The sequence below is a fragment of the Taudactylus pleione genome, unplaced genomic scaffold (genome assembly GCF_031769625.1).
Source record: "Taudactylus pleione unplaced genomic scaffold, aTauple2 ptg000758l, whole genome shotgun sequence".
NCBI classification, from domain to species: domain Eukaryota; kingdom Metazoa; phylum Chordata; class Amphibia; order Anura; family Myobatrachidae; genus Taudactylus; species Taudactylus pleione.
This window is the reverse complement of record NW_028285160.1, coordinates 6,368,349-6,388,651: the sequence shown is the minus strand read 5'-3', so window position 1 is coordinate 6,388,651 and position 20,303 is coordinate 6,368,349. Positions and strand designations below refer to the sequence as shown.

General features: G+C 46.5%; 1 protein-coding gene across 3 annotated transcripts in view; it reads right to left on the bottom strand.

Annotated features, from left to right (window-relative positions):
• The window catches only part of SNX13 (sorting nexin 13), a 159,549-nt gene that overhangs the window by 33,136 nt on the left and 106,110 nt on the right, over positions 1-20,303 (bottom strand). For all 3 annotated transcript variants that reach the window (XM_088457349.1, XM_088457350.1, XM_088457351.1), the window contains 2 exons: positions 13,655-13,787; positions 1,327-1,364 (listed from right to left, as the gene is read on the bottom strand). In XM_088457349.1, coding sequence (XP_088313475.1) covers positions 1,327-1,364; positions 13,655-13,787 — 171 coding nt within the window. The remainder of the gene's footprint in view (positions 1-1,326; positions 1,365-13,654; positions 13,788-20,303) is intronic.

Here is a 20,303-nt window from a genome sequence, read left to right as displayed (position 1 = left end):
CACGGCTGTCCCAGAATAGCACTAAACATTACAAACTGAGGGAAAGTAAAAAGATTCCTTCACATATGCACTATTGTTTCCCGGACCTCATACCAACACCAACGTTTCCTCCTCATTCAGAGAAATGCTCCTTTCATCATCAATAACGTGAGAGCGCCAGTCACTGTGGCCACCAGACTACACTAGAGGGGTCAAGTGACAACGAGGGACGGATATATATATATATATATATATATATATATATATATATATATTTAAAAGGGACAAGAGATCAATCTGTGAACTAAAAATAGAGGTTTTAATAATATGATATAGCACCTGCATGTTCAAATGCTATGGTCGTTTTTTGGTAGGGCTCAATGTTGCGAATCTGCCTAATTGAGCTCTATCTAGAGTATCGGGTCTGATTCAAAGTTGCACGCAGCACAGACGATACCGCGCACACGCATAAAGTCTAGAAACCCCTTACTGTGCACGTGCGAAAGAGTGTGCAATAGTATACGCACTTGTGTACATCACAACGACTTCAGGAGGTGCCTGCGTTCTATGGGTTTCAGTGACGAGACTTGGAGGTGACCTAAATGGATTACAAAAAGTGCAGGTGGCATGGGCGTGTTATGGGTGCATCATGGGCGTGTTTCGCAGCACCGCAGTCACAGTGGCCATACTTAAGTTACAAGGGAGGCGGTGCGCCAGGAAGGGATTGCACAAGGAGTCGATGATGTGACCGATAACGCGTCGAAGGTGGAGTGATCGGAACCTCCAGAGCAGTTGAGTATTGCTCAGGTATGCCAGCTGGGAATTGCAGGGTTTGCTCACTGCAGGGAAGCACACAATAGGAATGCTCAAGCTGACATTGGCATATTTTCACACTTTGGAATCCGTGAGAAATCGCGGCCAAGCATGAACTGCGTGCAACGCTGAATCAGGCGCATAGTCAGGTTATGTAATAGTTGCTGAGATTACACACCAGGCAAGATTTAAATGTCACTTTGTGAATAAGAGACATTTGAGGGAAAAAGTCACATAAAAACACGCTCAGCGCCACAGAGTCGCGCCATGCAGAAGGACTGTTTAACGCGAAAGGAGGCTAAATGTATGTAGACACATCTGTTGCTCACTTCACTTCCCAGACATATTACAAATTTAATGATCAACAAAAAAAACAAAAAAACTTTATCTCCTTCTGGCTGAGAAGCTATTTGAGAGCACATAAGTGCAGCTTTTGGATACATATTTGTGATCCATTCAATAATTACAATGATTTACCACCCACAACTTTTGACCATCATTTTTAAGAAATGGAGATCTAGAAGAACAACATACCAAATTTAAGCTGCCCGTTGGCGATCCGTTAAAAGATTCTGTGGACAAAGAAGGGAAAAATATTAGTTGGAATGTAGAGGAAGCTTTCTAAATAGTAACTGTAACTAGGGCTCACGCACTAGGAATCAAATCACGTCAGTTGAAACAGGACAAAATAACATGAAAAAGAACTTATGGCACACACCCAACATCAGAATCTCTAAATCCCAAAGGTCTCCAACCAAAACATCTGAAATAGAAGTGTGTGTGCACCTGCAACAAGCGAAGAACAGGGCATTCACAGCGAGGAGAATGCTTATTTTAGATAGGTCACATCATAATTGATTATTTTATTATGTAGCTTTAAGCTAATTTTTCAGGGGAGATTTGCACATACATATATATATATATATATATATATATATATATATATACACAGAAATACAGAGGACTTGCACTCACACCACTCTTAGCAAGCCAACACCGGGGTGCCACATGGATTTTTTTAGGATCCAAAAATAGAAAAACGATTGTCGTAGACAAGGGCACTCTCCATAAGACTTATGGAGAGTGCCCTTGTCTACGACAATCGTTTTTCATATATATATATATATATATATATATATATATATAAATAATCACACACATATTTAAGGGCACAGTCGCGACGTATTTCTCCATAGAGAATTCCGAAGGGGGGGGGGGTCGGGGTTTGCAGGGTGTTTGAGGGGCTACACCTCAAAAGCTATAGGAGGTACAGAGTTGAAAATTGGTAGGGGTGGGTAGAACTGTCTCACGAAATGAGAACACAGACTATCACAGTTGGGAGACCACACAGCAGTAGGGATTGGGGAATATATAGCAGCATGGAGGCATATAGGGGAAGAAAGTGTACATGCATAGACAGAGTATGATATTTTTAAAAATAAGGGAGCTGAACATGTATTCTAAATGAGATAAATGTATGCAGTGAGAAGGATATTGGAAGCCAGCGAACGAACGAACACACACACATTCCTGAATAGCCTCACCTCCCTCAATTTCATTATTTATTGACAGAACTACCATCTCCTCTAACCTGCCAGTGCGCTGGCTTGCAGTCATCTTTAACTCCTCCCTCTCCTTCAAACCTCACATTCAGTAACTTTCATAGTCTTGCCGTTTCCATCTCGGAAATATCTCCAGAATTAGACCATCTTCTATCCCTGGAGGCAACAAAGACCCTCATCCATTCACTGGTCACCGCCAGATTTTACTACAGTAACCTCCTCCTATCTGGGCTCGTTGACTCCCACCTCATTCCACTGCAATTTGTACTCAATACTGCTACCCGGCTCCTTATTCTCTCCAAATGAACTATGTCTGCATCCCGTCTCTTAGAAGCCAGACACTGGCTCCCCTTCCCCTTCAGAAGCCTTCATAGACCTCACACTCAATTACAAAGCCCTCACTTAATCCTTTCCTATTTACATCTCAGACTGCTGCCTCTCCTCCCAAATGATTACATCCTTCCACTCCTGTATCCAAGATTTTGCCCGTGCTGCTGCCTACCACTGGAAATATCCCCCTCTCACTCTCCACCTCTCTACAAAATTTCAAATGGGCTCTAAGACCCATTTCCTTATCAAAGCCTTCCAGATCTCATCCTAACCCACTGCTCCATGCTCACTGTCCCTCCTCTCTGTATCATCCCTGCCTGTCTGCCACTTCCCCTTTAAATAGTAAGCTCTCACAAGCAGGGCCCTCTTCACTCATGTGCTTTTCCTTCCCTCACTTATACCATCATCTTCTCCCCACCGCCAACAGCAAAACCAAACCTTTACTGCTCACTTTGGTTTTATGACTGCTGCTGCACCAATGGTAATAAACCTCAATGTTTTGTACTATAAGATACTTTTTTGTCTTGTTTTGTTCATACGATTTCTGTAATCTGTAAGCCGCAACGCACCCATTGTGGATAATAATAATACATACAAATAATATTTATATTTATATATATATATACACACACATATATATATATATATATATACATACATATATACACAGTCAGGTCCATAAATATTGGGACATTGACAGAATTTTCATATTTTGGCCTCTATTCACCACCACAATGGCTTTGACACTTTGACATGAAACAAACAAGATGTGATTTAACTGCAGACTTTCAGATTTAATTTGAGGGTAATTACATCCAAATCCTGTGAACGGTGTAGGAATTACAACGGTTTCTATATGTGCCTTCCACTTTTTAAGGGGCCAAAAGTAATGGGACAAACTAAACAATCCTAAATCTAACTTTTACTTTTTAATACTTTGTTGCAAATCCTTTGCAGACAATTACAGCCTGAAGTCTGCAACGCATAGACATCACCAGACACTGGGTTTCATCCCTGGTGATGCTCTGCCAGGCCTCTACTGCAAATGTCTTCAGTTCCTGCTTGTTCTTGGGGCATTTTCCCTTCAGTTTTGGTCTTCATCAAGTGAAATGCATGCTCAATCGGATTCAGGTCAGGGGATTGACTTGGCCATTGCATAACATTCCACTTTTTAGCCTTACAAAACTCTTTGGTTGCTTTTGCAGTATGCTTCGGGTCATTGTCCATCTGCACTGTGAAGCGCCGTCCAAAGAGTTCTGAAGCATTTGACTGAATATGAGCATATAATATTGCCCGAAACACTTCAGAATTCATTCTGCTGCTTTTGTCAGCAGTCACATCATCAATAAATACAAGGGAACCAGTTCCATTGGCAGCCATACATGCCCACGCCATGACACTACCACCACCATGCTTCAATGATGAGGTGGTATGTTTTGGATCATGAGCAGTTCCTTTCCTTCTCTTCTCTTCACTCTGGTACAAGTTGATCTTTGTCTCATCTGTCAATAGGATGTTGTTCAAGAACTGTAATGGCTTTTTTAGATGTTGTTTGGCAAACTCTAATCTGGTCTTCCTGTTTTTGTGGCTCACCAATGGTTTGCATCTTGTGGTGAACCCTCTATATTCACTCTTGTGAAGTCTTCTCTTGATTGTTGACTTTGACACATATACACCTACCTCCTGGAGAGTGTTCTTGATTTGGCCAACTGTTGTGAAGGGGTTTTTCTTCACCAGGGAAATAATTCTTTTGTCATCCACCACAGTTGTTTTCCGTGGTCTTCTGTTGTTGCTGAGCTCTCTGGTGCGTTCTTTCTTTTTAAGAATGTTCCAAACAGTTGATTTGGCCACACCTACTGTTTTTGCTATCTCTCTGATGGGTTTGTTTTGATTTTTCAGCCTAATGATGGCTTGCTTCACTGATAGTGACAGCTCTTTGGATCTCATATTGAGAGTTGACAGCAACTGATTCCAAATGCAAATGTCACACCTAGAATCAACTCCAGACCTTTTACCTGCTTAATTTATAATGAAATAATGAGGGAATAGCCCACACCTGTCCATTTAATAGCTTTTGAGTTGATAGTCCCATTACTTTTGGCTCCTTAAAAAGTGGGAGGCACATATTGAAACTGTTGTAATTCCTACACCGTTCACCCGATTTGGATGTAATTACCCTCAAATTAAATCTGAAAGTCTGCAATTAAAGCACATCTTGTTTGTTTCATTTCAAAACCATTGTGGTGGTGAATAGAGGCCAAAATATGAAAATTCTGTCAATGTCCCAATATTTATGGACCTGACTGTATGTATATACATATATATATATATATATATATATATTATATTTTTTTTTTTTTTTTTAAGGATTTCTATATAATGGACTAGGCAAACATTAAGTGCTTGTGCAGACCTATACGCTGTTGATGTGCATTTCTGCCATAAAACTGCATAAGAGGATAAAGGATTGTGCTGTAAAGAAGTTCCTAGAACCTCATGTGATAATGCACACTACCAGTATAATGTTGTGTAATAGTAAAAGTATACTGTATGTAATGCATATAGAAAACACATCACAGAGAGGTCTAAAAGATACATTCATTTTCACACATTTTGCCAGCTGAAGTGTGAATGAGCCATGAAATATGCTGTAACTCAGGGATTCGTACCCTTTTTAAGTTGGGATCATGATAAATCAAGTTGGTGACATGTTGTAAATACAGAGGTCTTCGTACATCATTGCTGCACTCGCGCCAAACAGGCCTTCTCTGTGCGAAAGATCCTGTGTTAGCGCCAGGCGTCTACTTTGGCGAAAATACACCAGGAGACTGTGCCGATTAGTCCGATATGTATATCTGTGTGCCACGGAGCGTCTGAATCTGCATACAAAATACTACAATGCAGCGGCCACGTTTTTCATGCCAAATTCCGTTGTCCTTAATTTACAGACTCAGTCACACACAGATATAAGGGTCACATATCAAATCAATCAGTGCAGTCTCCTGGTGTGTCCTAACCGCATCACGTTGCGACTAAGGGCGGTATTCAATTAGTTTCGCGTCCCCGAAAAAGTTTTGCATGCCCGACTTTCCGCCAACATTGCGTGTTTTGGACGCGGAAACTTATCGTGCGCGCCCCCGCTATTCGCCCCATTCTATTTCAAACCACGCGAAAACGACAAGCCGCGAAGTCGAAACAGGTGGAAAGTGCTGTCAGAATTGGGGAAATCAGCCTGAACCCCCCAAAAAGATGCACTAACATTGGGGATCAATGTAGATGTCCCAGAATAGCCCTAACATAGCTATTTGCGGTACTTAAGTTGTTTAAATGCTTCTTATTAACGTCTTTGTACAAGAGGTGAAGAATGGCATAAAGCAGTATTTTTTGGTGAAAATAAGTAGTCCTGTCAAATTTGGGGTACTTGAAAATAGGTGCTAACATATTTTAAAGTCTCTAAAGTGAAGTTAAAAAAAACGTGAAAAATGCACCTGTAGCAAGCACCTGAAATCAAAAGTCTATTTCACAAGTTTTTATGCTTGCCCTCCCACTTTGTACTTTTTCGCCCCCAAAATGAAAATACTTTTTTGGGGTGTTAACTTTTTTTTTTAGGGATTTTTTGACAGTTATCCTTTGGGGGGGGCTGTCCCAAGGATTCTGAGTGGTTTCCCCACCTTTGCACCCCAAAATAAAAAAAAAATCACTTCTTTTCTCATGCTATTCAGAGGCGAATCTTTTTTTGCCTATTACCAGGGCCGGATTAAGGGGTGGGGGTGGGGCGACAGGGGCGGTCGTCCCTGGGCCCACACTATAGCTTGAACCGGGGTCTGCTGTCTGCACCCGTCGCTAGTGTAGTGTAGACCGCAGTGGGCGCGGCCACACTACACAGCGACAAACACACAGCCGCCGCCGGCAGCAGCTGTGTGTATGTTACAGCAGCCGATGAGTCAGACAGAATCTCATTGGCTGCTGCGTCAACGGAGGGAGCCGGCTGAAGCTAACTCATGAGCTCCGCCTTCCTGCTCCCCCCGCAGCGGGTGATGGGAGAAACGTCTTAACACTGACGTCTCTCCCATAGTGCAGGAGAAGAGCCGAGACTCGGAGCGGATAGTGGGCATTGCAAGAGGGGCCTTACTACTTGGGACACTAAGGTGAATAAAAAAGGAAAAAAAAATGTTCCGACACGCAAAAAGCCGAGATCGGCGATTCTTTTCCGCAAATCTCGGCTTTTCGCATCTAATTGAATACGGGCCTAAGTAGTTTTTACAAAAATACGCAAAAGAGATGCCCAGCCTGACGGCTCACTCGTGCCAGGCATCTCGCAACGCGTGTCGTATTGAGGCTAGATGCACGAGGAAACATCAGTAGGAAGAGTTGTTAACACAAAAACAGTGTTTTTTAGCTGTTACTGGGGGTGGTTGCAAAAATCAATATATACTTAAATAGCAGCGGTGGCTGTTTTCCCACTATAGTCAGCCTGTAATGGAGGATTTACATCATGGCTACGATGCAGGAGATCCTCACCTGCGACATGTACAGACATCCTATTTCTGGTCGCTGCAGAACACTCCATAAATAGATTGCTGGGACACCCAGAGGGTGATCTGTACATTTTGTTTCCCTACTATAAATAATAACCATTATCTGTTCTTCATTACTGGCTGATCAGCATTTGCACTGCAGGAATCTCATTTACTTAATCCCTCTGACACCACATTTTCGGTTGGACGCCACTTTAATCATGAATTTTCCTCTTATAACGTTAACAAATACTTATAAATGATTATTTAACAACAATTCCAATAAATTTTAAATTGGTGAAGCATATAAACAGCCTGCAAGTGAACAAGTCATTGTGCCAATGTGCCCAGAACACTGCGGACACAGCGATACCCACGTGTTACAGATGGACACTATTTTCCAACAATTTTTGGTCATACCTGCGTGTAAATGTGAAGCACAAGCATGGCAGCACACAGATCAATGATTTATTTAAATGGATGTCTGAGTATCTTTCATAGGTCTCGTTCCATACAAGATACAACACACAGAAATCATGTTTAAAGTGCTCTTCTAAATGAGCCCTCCGGCATCCCAAAATGCCCTGCACAAGTTTTGCTATTAGGGCATTCTGGGATGCTTCGTTCCACAACAGCTGGAGGAGTGTATGTTGAATACCCTTGCTGTATGACAAGTTATCCTTTAAATGGTTGCGAGAGCAGATTTTAGGTTTTAATTTAAAAAAAAAAAAAAAAGGAAAAGGAGACCACTAGAGGGCAATACAAGACAAGTAACAAAAAATACACAAGACTGGCTTTGTATTTTGTATGCTAAACACTGCACACTTTAAAAAAAGCCGGGTGCAGACTAGACCACAGGTTCTCAAACCTTCCTCAGGACCCCAAACAGTGTTTGTTTTCCATGTCTCCCCACTGATCACAATTTAAAATGCGTCAGTGAGTAATGAAAACACCTGTGCACCTGCTGAGTGACCTGCAAAACGTGACCTGTTTGGGATCCTGAGGACCGAGTTTCAGAATCACTGCACTAGACGATGTAGGTAGCAACGGGGTGCCGGCATCGGCAAGTACACACACACACGCTGATGGCAGCAACGCTGCATTCTGCAACAAGGCCCCTGCTGCCAATATCGCCCATTGGACCTACATGTAGGTCTGACAGACGGGGCCACTGGCGAAGCGCGGGAGCGCGCATTGTTAGTGACAGTGCGTATAAACTGGACGACTTAAAGAATTTGACGTAACGTTATCCGTAAATTCGTTTAAAATGTCGTCTATTGTGTACCCGGCTTAACTGTATAATGATATGTGCCTGACTATCTTCTAAAGCTTAAGTTATAATGCTTTAAGCTCAAAAAAAGTCAGGTTCCAATGTATTTATTGGTGATTACTAATGTGATTTACACAAAGGAAATGAAAATAAACATATCGGTAATAATTTTTTCACTTATTCATTTCTAGAGCACACAAATGGTTCAGTTGTTGGGGAGTAGAGGCTGGAAGAAGACAGAATAGATGACAAAACAAGTACAGGGCACTAATTTACTAATGCTGCCCATCCACTGGACGATTTTGACAGGCGATTGCACGATAACTACGTCGTTATCGTGCAATCGCTTGCAAATCGGACAGTAAAATGTTAAAAACGACCAGCGATGCGCGTGCCCACTGGTCATTTTTGACATCTATCAGCGCCCGAACATGCCGGTCAACCTGACGACCGCCGTTCAGTGTATGCACTTCACCCATAGGGGGACGACGGCACGATTATGATGTCGTAATCGTGCCGTCGTCCCCGCATCTAGTAGTGGATGGGCAGCTTAAGAAACACTAATAACTTATAAAACAGTAAAATTAAAAAAAAAAAAAAAAAAATCTATTTGTACCCATCATGAAATCTCTTCCTTGGAGTCCATTACTTCTGGGTTATGCACAGTGAGGTGTGGAGTCGGACACCAACTAATTGAAACTGGCTCCCACTCCCTCTCCTTCCACCATAAGCTCAGTCTATGTTTAACAAAGACAGAGAAAGACCCACGGAAGAACTGAGAAACCAACAGGTATCTATTATGAAACCAAACAAGGGAGGGATGGCGGCATCCCCCAGATGGACTCCAAGGAAGAGATTTTACGGTGAGTAAAAATTGAACAGTCACTTTTAAGGACAAATATGCCTGCCGAATGGCAGAAGTGACCTATCTAGCGATGGATCCTTTCGAGGCTGGCCAGCCTCTTTTTGGTGCATCAATCAACACCAACAGGAAATCCATACGCCTCAAAGATGCATTACGGTCCAAGTAAATGCGTAACGCACGTACCACATCCAACAGTGCTAAGGAAGAAGCTTCACTAGCCACTGAGTCCTGGCGAAAAGCTGCAAGGACAATATCCTGGTTAATGTGGAAGGCCGATACCAGCTTCGGAAGATAAGAAGGTTTAATGCGTAGATTAACAAGAGAGCCACCAACTCAGATACGCTTCTGGCCGAGGCAATGGCCAAAAGGAAAAACATATCGCAAACATATCGCAATTCAAAAGGCTCAAACGGTGTCTTTTGAAGTGCCTCCAAAACTAAATTCAAGTCTCAAGGAGGAACCGGCAGGACATAAGGAGGTTGTATACAAAGAACCCCCTGCAAGACGGTCTGAACTTCAGGAATGGAGGCCAATTTCCTCTGAAACAGGATCAATAGGGCCAAAATTTGTCCCTAAAGAGAGGACAATCTAAGACCCTTAATCAACCACTCTTGCCGAAAAGAAAAGCGACAAGATACACGGAACCTTTCAACTTGTGTTCACACCAACAAATATATATATATCTTCCATATCTGATGATAAATCTGGGAAATAACTGATTTGCGAGCCTGCATCATGGTTTTCACCACAGATTCTGATAACCCTTTGGCCCTCAAGACATTGGATTCAACAACCATGCTGTCAAAGCCAAGCGAGGCAAATTGGGGTGATGACATGGACCCTGAAGTAACAGATGTGAACGCAGGGGCAAACGATACGGAACATCTGCCAACATGGTCCAAAGAATTGCGTACCAATGGCGGCGTGGCCCGTCTGGAGCCACCAGAATGACCGGCACTGCCCCTGACCGAATCCACTGAAGTACCTTTAGCAACATTACCAGAGGAGGAAAGATGTATCCCACGTGGAACACCCAAGGTGCTGTCATGGCATCGAACAGAGATGCCCGAGGATCCCGGGATCAAGATCTGTTCCTTGGAATAATATTATTAATATAGCGCTTTTATCCTAAAGGACTCTAAGTGCTTTACATTTGCCTTTACAGTACAAAATACAAAATAAACTTAAACAAGGGACAACTAGTGAAATGCTTGGGTGAACAGGTGAGTCTATTTTTGAAGGATTCTAGAGTGGAGACCTCTCGAACTGTGCGGGGAAGTGAGTTCCAAAAGGTTGAAGCCACAAAACTGAAAGCTCGACCCACAGAAGAATTCCAGGAGATTCTAGGAACTGTTAGATCTAGGTCTAGAGATCCCCATCTGGCAAATATTTCCACAAACACCTCCTGGTGTAATTCCCATCTCCCTGGATGCACACTGTGGTGACTTAAGAAGTCCACCTACCAGTTGTCCACCCCGGGACTGTAAATTGCCAAAATAGCTGGAACCCAATTTTCTGCCCAATGAAGGATGTGAGAAACCACTGCTTTTCAGCTGCGTGTGCCACCCAGCTTGTTTATATAAGCAACTGCCATGGCATTGTCTGATTGGATTCGCACTGGTAGGCTCCTTATATAGAATTGAGCCTGAACCAATGCATATCAAATTGCCCTTAATGCCAGTAAATTGATGGAAAGGGACTTCCTTGACGGACCAAAGACCCTGTTAGGCTGGCATCTGAGGTGACAATGGTCCAATTTATTACTGACAATTGGCAACCCCTGTTCAGATTTGCATCCTGTAGCCACCACCGAAGCGACTGTGGGGTCTGCAGAGATAATCTGAACATCTGTCTGTTTAATCGAGGATCTGGCTTCACCCCTCGATGAAGCAATTGGTTTTGCAGTGGACGGGCATGGAATCTGGTGAAAGGAATGGCTTTGAATGAAGCCACCATTTTTCTTCAGTAGCTGCATAGCCCGGAGGACTGAGATATGAGACATCTGTAAAATGGCCCTTATTTTGGATTGCAGATCCTGAATCTTTGTCTGTGGAAGAAACTCTCTGTGACACTGGGTGTCGAAGAGAAGACCCAAAAATAACATCCTTTGAGATGGAATTAAAATTAATTTGGGAAAATTGATGATCCAGCCGAATCTCTGGATCAGGCCTAAGGTAATCTGAAGATGTTGTTGCAAAAGGGCTATTGAGGATGCCCTTAGCAACAAATCGTCCAAATAAGCCAACACATTTATCCTCCCACTCCCGAGTAGGGAGATCATGTGTGCCATAACCTTTATAAAGACTCTGGGAACGGTGGCCAAACCGAATGGCAAAGCTTGAAACTTAAAATGCCGATGCCCCACTGCAAACCGCAGAAGATGTTGATGACCCCTCCATATAGGAATATGGAGGTAGGCATCTTTGATATCTATGGAGGCCAGAAATTCGTTTTCCTCCATGGAAGAAATGACTGACCTTATCGACTCAAACTTGAATTTTTCTAAATGGATATAAGCACTTAATCCCGAGGTTGAGAAAAGGATTAAACGACCAGTCTGGTTTGTCTACCAAGAAAAGACTGGAGTAGAACCCCAGGCCTTGCTATAGTACCGGAACCAGAATAATTACTCCGTAATCGGAAAGCGCAGTTACCTGTATGAGAGCCGCCTTTCTGCAACCATCTGCAGGGAGAGAAATGGAAAAGAATGTTTTCAGAACAGGACCCAATAAATCTAAAATGTAACCCCTGGTTACTAGTGGACTTATCCAAAAAAACGGGTTGGACTGAATCCAGGCTTCCGGGAATTTGAGTAAGCGGCCTCCCACCTGAGGACGGATCCCAGTCCCGTGACAGGCATGTGGAACCAGTCAGGGCAACTGGTTCTGGGGACAGCACGTCCCCTAAAAGGTCCCTCTTAAGGGATCCCTAGATACTCCCCGGAAGGCCTGAAAGCTTCCACTGCCTTGAGTCCGAAAGAAGCAAAACCTAGGGGATTTTGGTGTTGTCACAAGAAGGTAAGGACTTTTTTCTCATGTGACCTGAGAAATAATTTTAGTTAATTCTGGACCAAACCCAGAACCTCCTTCAAAAGGCAATGTTTCTAAAGCATGCTTGGATTCTATATCTGCCTTCCATGTTTTAAGCCATAGCAAATGCCTGGCAGAAATATGAGACTGTACCTGAATAGTATCTATTAAAGCATCACCTATATAGGTTAGAGCAGTGATTCCCAACCTCGGTCCTCAAGAAACACTAACAGTCCTGTTTTAGTGCTATCCATGCTTAAGCACAGATGGTTTAATCAAAATAACTGAGGTATTAATTAAGTCACCTTTGCTCAACTATGGCTATCCTTAAAACCTGGACTGTTAGTGTGCCTTGAGGACCGTGGTTGGGAACCCCTGGGTTAGATCTTCCAAAATCTGATCAGCTAAAGAGCTAGCTTCAGGCAAATCCCCTGATTGGAATCCAGTAATCATTAAAGTTGTGGTGACTGATGACTTTTTCAATCAAAGCAAATAAAAAACAAGAACTTTGTTTGTAAAATGTTGTTACATCAATTTGTCGGTCTTGCAGTATACCAGATGTAGCCCACTTAATGGTCAATGTATTTTAATCCGTATTTTAGATCATCATTACATACATTGCAAGGGAACTTTGTTAGTGTACACTGGCAGAGATAGTGTGCCTAGTCTCTCTGTATAACAGATTTTGCTTGTTACTTTAAAAGCCTCTTGTAAATAACAGCTGTACAATCGGAGAGTTGTGCTACTTTCACTTACAAAACGGTGCATTTTAATGGCATCACTTTAGGGTCATTAGGAAAAATTGTGAATGTTAACGAATAACAAACCCACCACTGTACATTACTATGTATACTACAGAGGTCGCCTTGGAGATCAGTGACCTGTGTACGGACAAAGCTCCCTGGTGAATAATATATCCTCATGGTTTACAGTAGGAGGTACATCATTCCATACACAGATATGTGCTCCAAAAGGAATGCCAGAAGGCACAGGTTCAAGTCTGGGCTGACTTCTAGGAGGCGGTGGGTGGTCTAGGTACAGTAAGTATACATCGAGGACCACAGTCAGGTCCAGTGATAAGAATAACATTTGTTACTGGAAGAATTATGCGTGGAGATCAATACAACATTAACAGAGTTATGAATAATATATACAGTGCTAAATCATTTAAGAGGAAAGTTGAAGGCAGTGTTTTATAAGCTAAGAAAATACTATACATAAAAACTTCTAGCAACATACAAATCTGAAACAGCATAACCACCTCTATATAAGAAGCGGTCATTCATTACCTCCATCTCCATCATCGGATCCTTTAAAGCTGGGCTCTTTCAGCATATCCAGCTCCGCCAGCATCCGCACATACAGAGTATTGTGGCGGAAGGAGGGATAAAACCGTTCATCCCGCAGCATGATGTCGTAAACCTAAGCACACAAAAAGATATCTATGTAACTATACATGAGGATTGTATTTTCAGTTGCAAAAAAATATAAAAATAAGTAATTTTGAGCACAATAAAAACGTATTTAAAAAAAAAAAAAAAAAAAAAAAAAGACGCAGTGGTATAAAATGCTATGCACATAATAAATTAAGGTTTAAATATGACCGAAGTAATGAAATGGCATATTCATGTGTCCTCATACACTATTGCTGCGATTGTGCCAAACAACCCTTCTCGGAGCTCTAGGTTCCGTGCGACTGCGCTTGCACCAAACACCTTTCTCACCCAAATGTGAGTCTTAGTCACAGTTGTATGCACAGCTTCACAAGACTGGACTGATTCATTTGGCATGCGACACTTGTATATCTGTGTGCGACTGAGCCTGAATCTGTGTATGAAGAGTTATACGATGCGGCGGCCGCGGCTTTTTTCCACGCCAAAGTTCCGTTGTGCTCCTGACACAAGCAGATAACAAGAGATATGGTAAGAACTTACCTTTGTTATCTCTGTTTCCATAGGGTCCACAGGGTTGACCTTGGGGTATAGCTGGATCTGGATCCACGGGCACCACGCAGTTAAAGCTTTGCTGCTCCCAGGATGCACTTGGGTCCGTCCTCCTCTATACCCCACCCCCGGCCAGAGGCACCTCAGTTGGTAAGCAGCTAAGGCCGGAGGAGGAGACTAAACAGAGAGAAGGAAGACTGGAACACACAAGAAACCATACTCACAGAAATGGGAGACGGAAAACCGGTGACCAGCCACACAGCCCATTTGAAGCCAGGTGCGTCAGGGCGGGCGCCCTGTGGACCCTATGGACTTCGTAGAAACAAAGATAACAAAGGTAAGTTCTTACCATATCTCTTGTTTTCTACTTCAGGGTCCATAGGGGGTCCACAGGGTTGACCTTGGGGATGTCCCAAAGCAGTTCAACTAAGGGCGGGGACGCTCCTGTGCTGAAAGGAGTACCCGGCGCCCATAGGATGCATCCTGAGAGGCGAAGGTGTCAAACGCATAGAACCTCAAAAACGTTTGAATTGAAGACCAAGTGGCCGCCTTACACAGCTGAACAGCGGAGGCGCCACGTCTAGCAGCCCAAGAGGGACCCACAGAACGAGTGGAATGAGCCTTAACAGAGGCTGGCACAGGTAAACCCTCCTGTGCATAAGCCTCACAAATAACGGAACGAAGCCAACGGGCTAACGTTTGCTTGTTGGCAGGCCAACCCCTCTTGTGAAAACCGAAGAGGACAAACAAAGAATCCGACTTCCTAACCGAAGCAGTCCGGTCCACATAGATTCTAAGTGCCCGGACTACATCTAAGGAAGCCTCACCAGCTGAAAGATCAGGTGACTGAAAAGCTGGCACAACAAGTTCCTGATTAATGTGGAACTTTGAGACCACTTTGGGCAAAAACTCAGGACGAGTGCGGAGCACCGCTCTGTCCTGATGAAAAATCAGAAAAGGGGGGCGACAGGAAAGCGCCCCCAACTCTGACACCCTCCTGGCAGAAGCAATTGCTAGGAGAAAAACGGTCTTGAACGTCAGCCACTTGAGGTCCACCACCTCAAGAGGCTCAAAAGGAGGACCCTGCAAGACCCGTAGCACCACCGCCAAGTCCCAAGGAGCCACAGGTGGCACGAAGGGAGGCTGTATCCTGAGAACACCCTGGAAAAAGGTGTGAACATCCGGTAGTGTAGCAATCCGTCGCTGAAACCACATGGACAAAGCAGACACATGAACCTTCAGAGAGGCCAGGCGTAAGCCGAGGTCCAAACCTGATTGAAGGAACTCCAAGATTCTGGAAACCCGGACCACCTGAGGATCATAGTTTCTGGATTCACACCACTGAAAGTAAGTGCGCCACACCCTGTGGTAAATCCGTGCGGAGGCAGGCTTGCGTGCCGTAAGCATGGTACCAATGACCGAACTGGAGAAACCCCTAGACCTCAAGACGGCTGTCTCAAGAGCCACGCCGTCAAAGACAGCCGACCCAGATCCGGGTAAAGGCAGGGCCCTTGAGACAACAGGTCCCGACGCTGAGGAAGACGGTACGGAGCGTCGATGGAGAGACACCTCAGATCGGAGTACCAAGGACGTCTGGGCGACGCCGGAGCAACCAGCACGAGCGTGCCGCCGTCCTGCTTGAATTTCCTCAGAACCCGAGGAAGTAAGGATATCGGAGGAAACAGATACGCCAGGTGAAACGTCCATTTCACCGACAGCGCGTCTACCAGACTGGCGCCTGCATCTCTTGTCCTAGACCCGTAAACGGGCAACTTGTGATTGTGACGGGAGGCCATCAAGTCCAGCTCCGGCAGCCCCCACCTGTCCACGAGTAGCTGAAACACCTCTGGGTGAAGCGACCATTCCCCTGGATGCACGTCGTGACGGCTGAGGAAGTCCGCCTCCCAATTGAGGACTCCGGGAATGAAGACTGCCGAGATCGCTGAAATGTGACACTCCGCCCAAGCAAGGATGCGAGACACCTCCGACATCGCTGCCCGACTGCGAGTTCCTCCTTGGTGGTTGATATACGCCACCGTGGTGGCGTTGTCGGACTGCACCTGAACCGCCCTTCCGTGAAGAGCGGGACCGGACGACTGCAGGGCCCGATAAACTGCCCACAGTTCCAGAATGTTGATGGGAAGAAGAGCTTCTTCAGCAGACCAACGACCCTGAAGTGACAACGAGCCGGTCACTGCCCCCCAACCCCGAAGACTGGCATCCGTCGTGAGCAGGACCCAGTCCGGGATCCAAAAGGGGCACCCCTCGACCAGATGAGCTGTCTGAAGCCACCAAGCCAAAGACTGCTGAACCTCCGGGGACAACACCAGCAACTGAGAGCGGATCCGGTGAGGTAACCCGTTCCATTCCGATAGAATCAGCCCCTGCAGGGGCCGGGAATGGAACTGGGCATATTCCACCATGTCGAATGTTGACACCATGGAGCCCAAAACCCTCATAGCCGAATGGACCGACAGGCGGCAACTGCTCAGGCAACTGTGTATCCTCAGCTGCAGGGAGGAGACCTTCTCCGGGGTCAGGAAGATCCTTTGCTGACGAGAATCCAGCAGGGCTCCCAAATGAACCATCCGCTGAGATGGAATCAGGGAGGACTTTTTCCAATTTATCAGCCACCCGTGCGCTTGCAGGCAAGCGACCGTCAAGTGGAGATGTTGAAGCAGTACCTCCGGGGAACTCGTCAGCAACAGGAGGTCGTCCAGATACGGTAGTAGCCGCACATTCTGGTTCCGAAGATGTGCGACCATGACCGCCATAATCTTCGTGAACACCCTCGGTGCCGTGGAGAGACCAAAGGGTAGCGCCCGGTACTGGTAATGGTGTTGAAGGATAGCGAACCTCAGATACCGCTGGTGCGAAGGTGCTATCGGAACATGGAGGTAGGAGTCCTGGATATCCAGGGACACCATGTAATCCCCCGGTTCCATCGCCAGAATGATGGAACGTTTTCCATCCTGAACTTGGGAACTCTGAGGAATTTGTTCAGAGACTTCAAGTTGAGGATAGGGTGATGAGAACCATTGGGTTTCCGCACAAGAAACAGAGAAGAATAGTACCCCGTCCCTCGTTGTAATTGAGGAACGGGAACAATGACCCCTGCTGTCAGCAAGGACTCTATAGCTTCCTGAATCTGTAAAGACTTGGTCGTATCCTGAGAAGGACTCGTGCAGAAAAACTGGTGGGACGGTCTGTGCCGAAAAGACAGGGCGTACCCCTGGGAGACCACTTCTCGAACCCAGGCATCCGTGGTGGTATTGTGCCAGCATTGGGCAAATAGAAGAAGTCGGCCTCCCACTCTGGGGTCCCCCAGAGGGAGGCCCGTCCCATCAGGCAGAAGGTTTATCTTCCTGCTTGGAAGAAGGGCGCCTGGCACTCCAGGCCTGCTTCTTGGGCTTAGAAGCGGCCTTGGTCGTCAACTGCCTCGGGAAGGACTGACCTTTGGCCCTGCCCTGAACCCGAAAGGACCGAAAAGCAGAGCTCTGTACCTTGTTAGGAGCAGAAGCCGAAGGGAGGAAGGCTGATTTAGACTTAGCCAGAGTGTCCACAATTTTGTCCAAGTCTGGACCAAAAAGCAACTCCCCATTAAAAGGTAAGGCCTCCAGCCCCTTTTTGGAGTCAGCGTCAGCTCTCCAAGACCTCAGCCACAAGGACCGACGCGCCGACACAGCTGCAGCCGACACCCGAGAGGTTAGCAGGCTTGCATCTAACGATGCTTCCCCAATGTAGGAAGCCGCATCCCTCATTTGACCTATCAACGCTCTCTGGATCTCCGGAGCATCTTCCGGAAAGGTATCCTCCAAAGCATTGGCCCAGCCCTCGATGGCCTTAGCCACCCAAGAGATGGCCATGGACGGACGGGCCACCGCCCCCGAGAGAGAGTAGATAGACTTCAAACAAGTCTCCACCTTCCTGTCCGTGGGATCTTTCAGGGAGGAGATCGACGGCAAAGGCAGCGTAGCGCTTTTAATTAAGCGGGTAACGTGGGAATCCACCGCTGGAGGAGTTTCCCACTTCCTGCAATGAGCCTCCGGAAACGGATAGTTCGAAGCCAACCGCTTCTGCGGTTGGAACCTCTTGCTGGGCAACTGCCAGGCCCCTGCCATATGATCCGTCAATTGATCGGACAGGGGAAAAACCGTCGAAGCTACCTTAGCCTTTTTAAAATTTGGGTATTTTGACCTGGGGGCGGGCACATCCTCCTCAATGTGAAGGATGGCCCGCACCGCCCTAACCAATGCCGGCACATTAATGGAAGACTTAGCCTCCATCTCCTGGGCCCCGGCATCTGAGTCAGAGTCTTCATGGATCTCCCCGTCATCCGAAGACATGTCCGTGTCCGTGAACTGAGCTGCCAGTGAAGCCGGAACGGAACACTTGGACGCCCGTGGGGGCAAATCACTGTGCAACATATTTTAAAAAGCCGATGACGAAGCCGCCAGACTCTGAACAGAGCTGGAGAGGACGTCCACCCAAGGCGGGGGTACTGTCTGAGGATACCCCTGAAAAGGTACCATCGACTGCTGAGGCACCGTGGAGGATTGCACGTATACCGGCAAACCCGCATAAGGACCCACAGTCTGAGACCCGGGAGGAGACTGTACCAGACGAGTCACACCCGGGGAACGGGGGATGGTAGGCTGGGGCAACGCCCTAGAAGGGGCCGCAGTCGGGACCGCAAGTCGGTCCGCGATTGACGCCAGCACTTGCGTAAAAATCGCCCATGGAGGATCCTGCGCCACCGGGGGTTTAGAGGGTCCAGGTACCAACTGGCACCGCCCGCACAGACCGTCCTGAGACAAATCTGCCCCGTCAACCCCTGCCGAACAGCGTCGGCAGGAAAACACCACAGGAGCCTTGGAGTGCTCATTCCCCTCATCAGACATGACACAAACTTTTTTGCAATAAAAGTGTCTCACCGAAACGAGGTAAGGTGTATAACACCCACGCACTCCCAAGTATGCAACCCAAACAGCCCACAATATGGTACTGAGGAGCACACCACAGTATGTGACGGACCTCACAAATACGTAGATTTATATAAGTGAGGTACACGGAAAGAACACCCCTCCCCCACGCACCTGCGGGCCGTAGGAGAAGGAAAGGGATAGGTAAAAAGCTGACAGTAAGTAGAAAATAAGCACAGACAGCAGCACTAGCAAAAATCACATACCATGCAGAGAAGTATTACTCACTGCACCTTCCGCTACAATCAACCTCCCAGATTCAGTGTCTGGGAGGGCTATAGCGCTGCGAACACCGTCCTGATCAGGGGAGAGGTACGCAGGGGGACTGGTCCACTGTAAGCCTGCCTGGGAGCTCTGCGATGCTGCCTGAAGATGGCCGCCGGAGAGCCCTGAGGAGGAGTGGCCAGGAGATAACAGCCCAGCGACGCCAGCACGCTTGAGAGAAGGCGCGCTGGGCTGAGGGGAGGAGCACTGAAGCAGGGAAGGCTGCCTCCCCTGCTAGCATGAAACCCCCAGGGAAGCCGGTTCCTCGCCGGTCTTACACCCTGGAGGTCAGCAGACACGCGGGGTATTCCACATCGTGGGGGAGCCCGCCGCCGCTACTAGCGCCGCCGGTCTGTCCCCAGAGACCGGCGGCATGAAGACTGCATTATCCCCGCGTGCAGCGCTGACAGCGCTGCACGCGGCTTACCTGGCCCCTTCAGTCCGGCAGCAGTCCTTGGGAGGTCCCAGAGCCACGCTAGTACTGACTCCGGGGTCCCGCTGCGCAGCGCCAGCGGGGCTGTTGGAGCGGCAGCGTAGACGTCCAGATGGACAGTCTGATGCTGCCGCTCTGAAGACAGTAAAAATAAAATAATAAAATCTTCTTTTTAAAAATAAAGCTTAGGGGCTGCTTATGCAGCCCCACTGCGCAGGGTGATCCGACTCCGGCCGGGCACCAACTAAAAACTGAGGTGCCGGGGGCGGGGTATAGAGGACGGACCCAAGTGCATCCTGGGAGCAGCAAAGCTTTA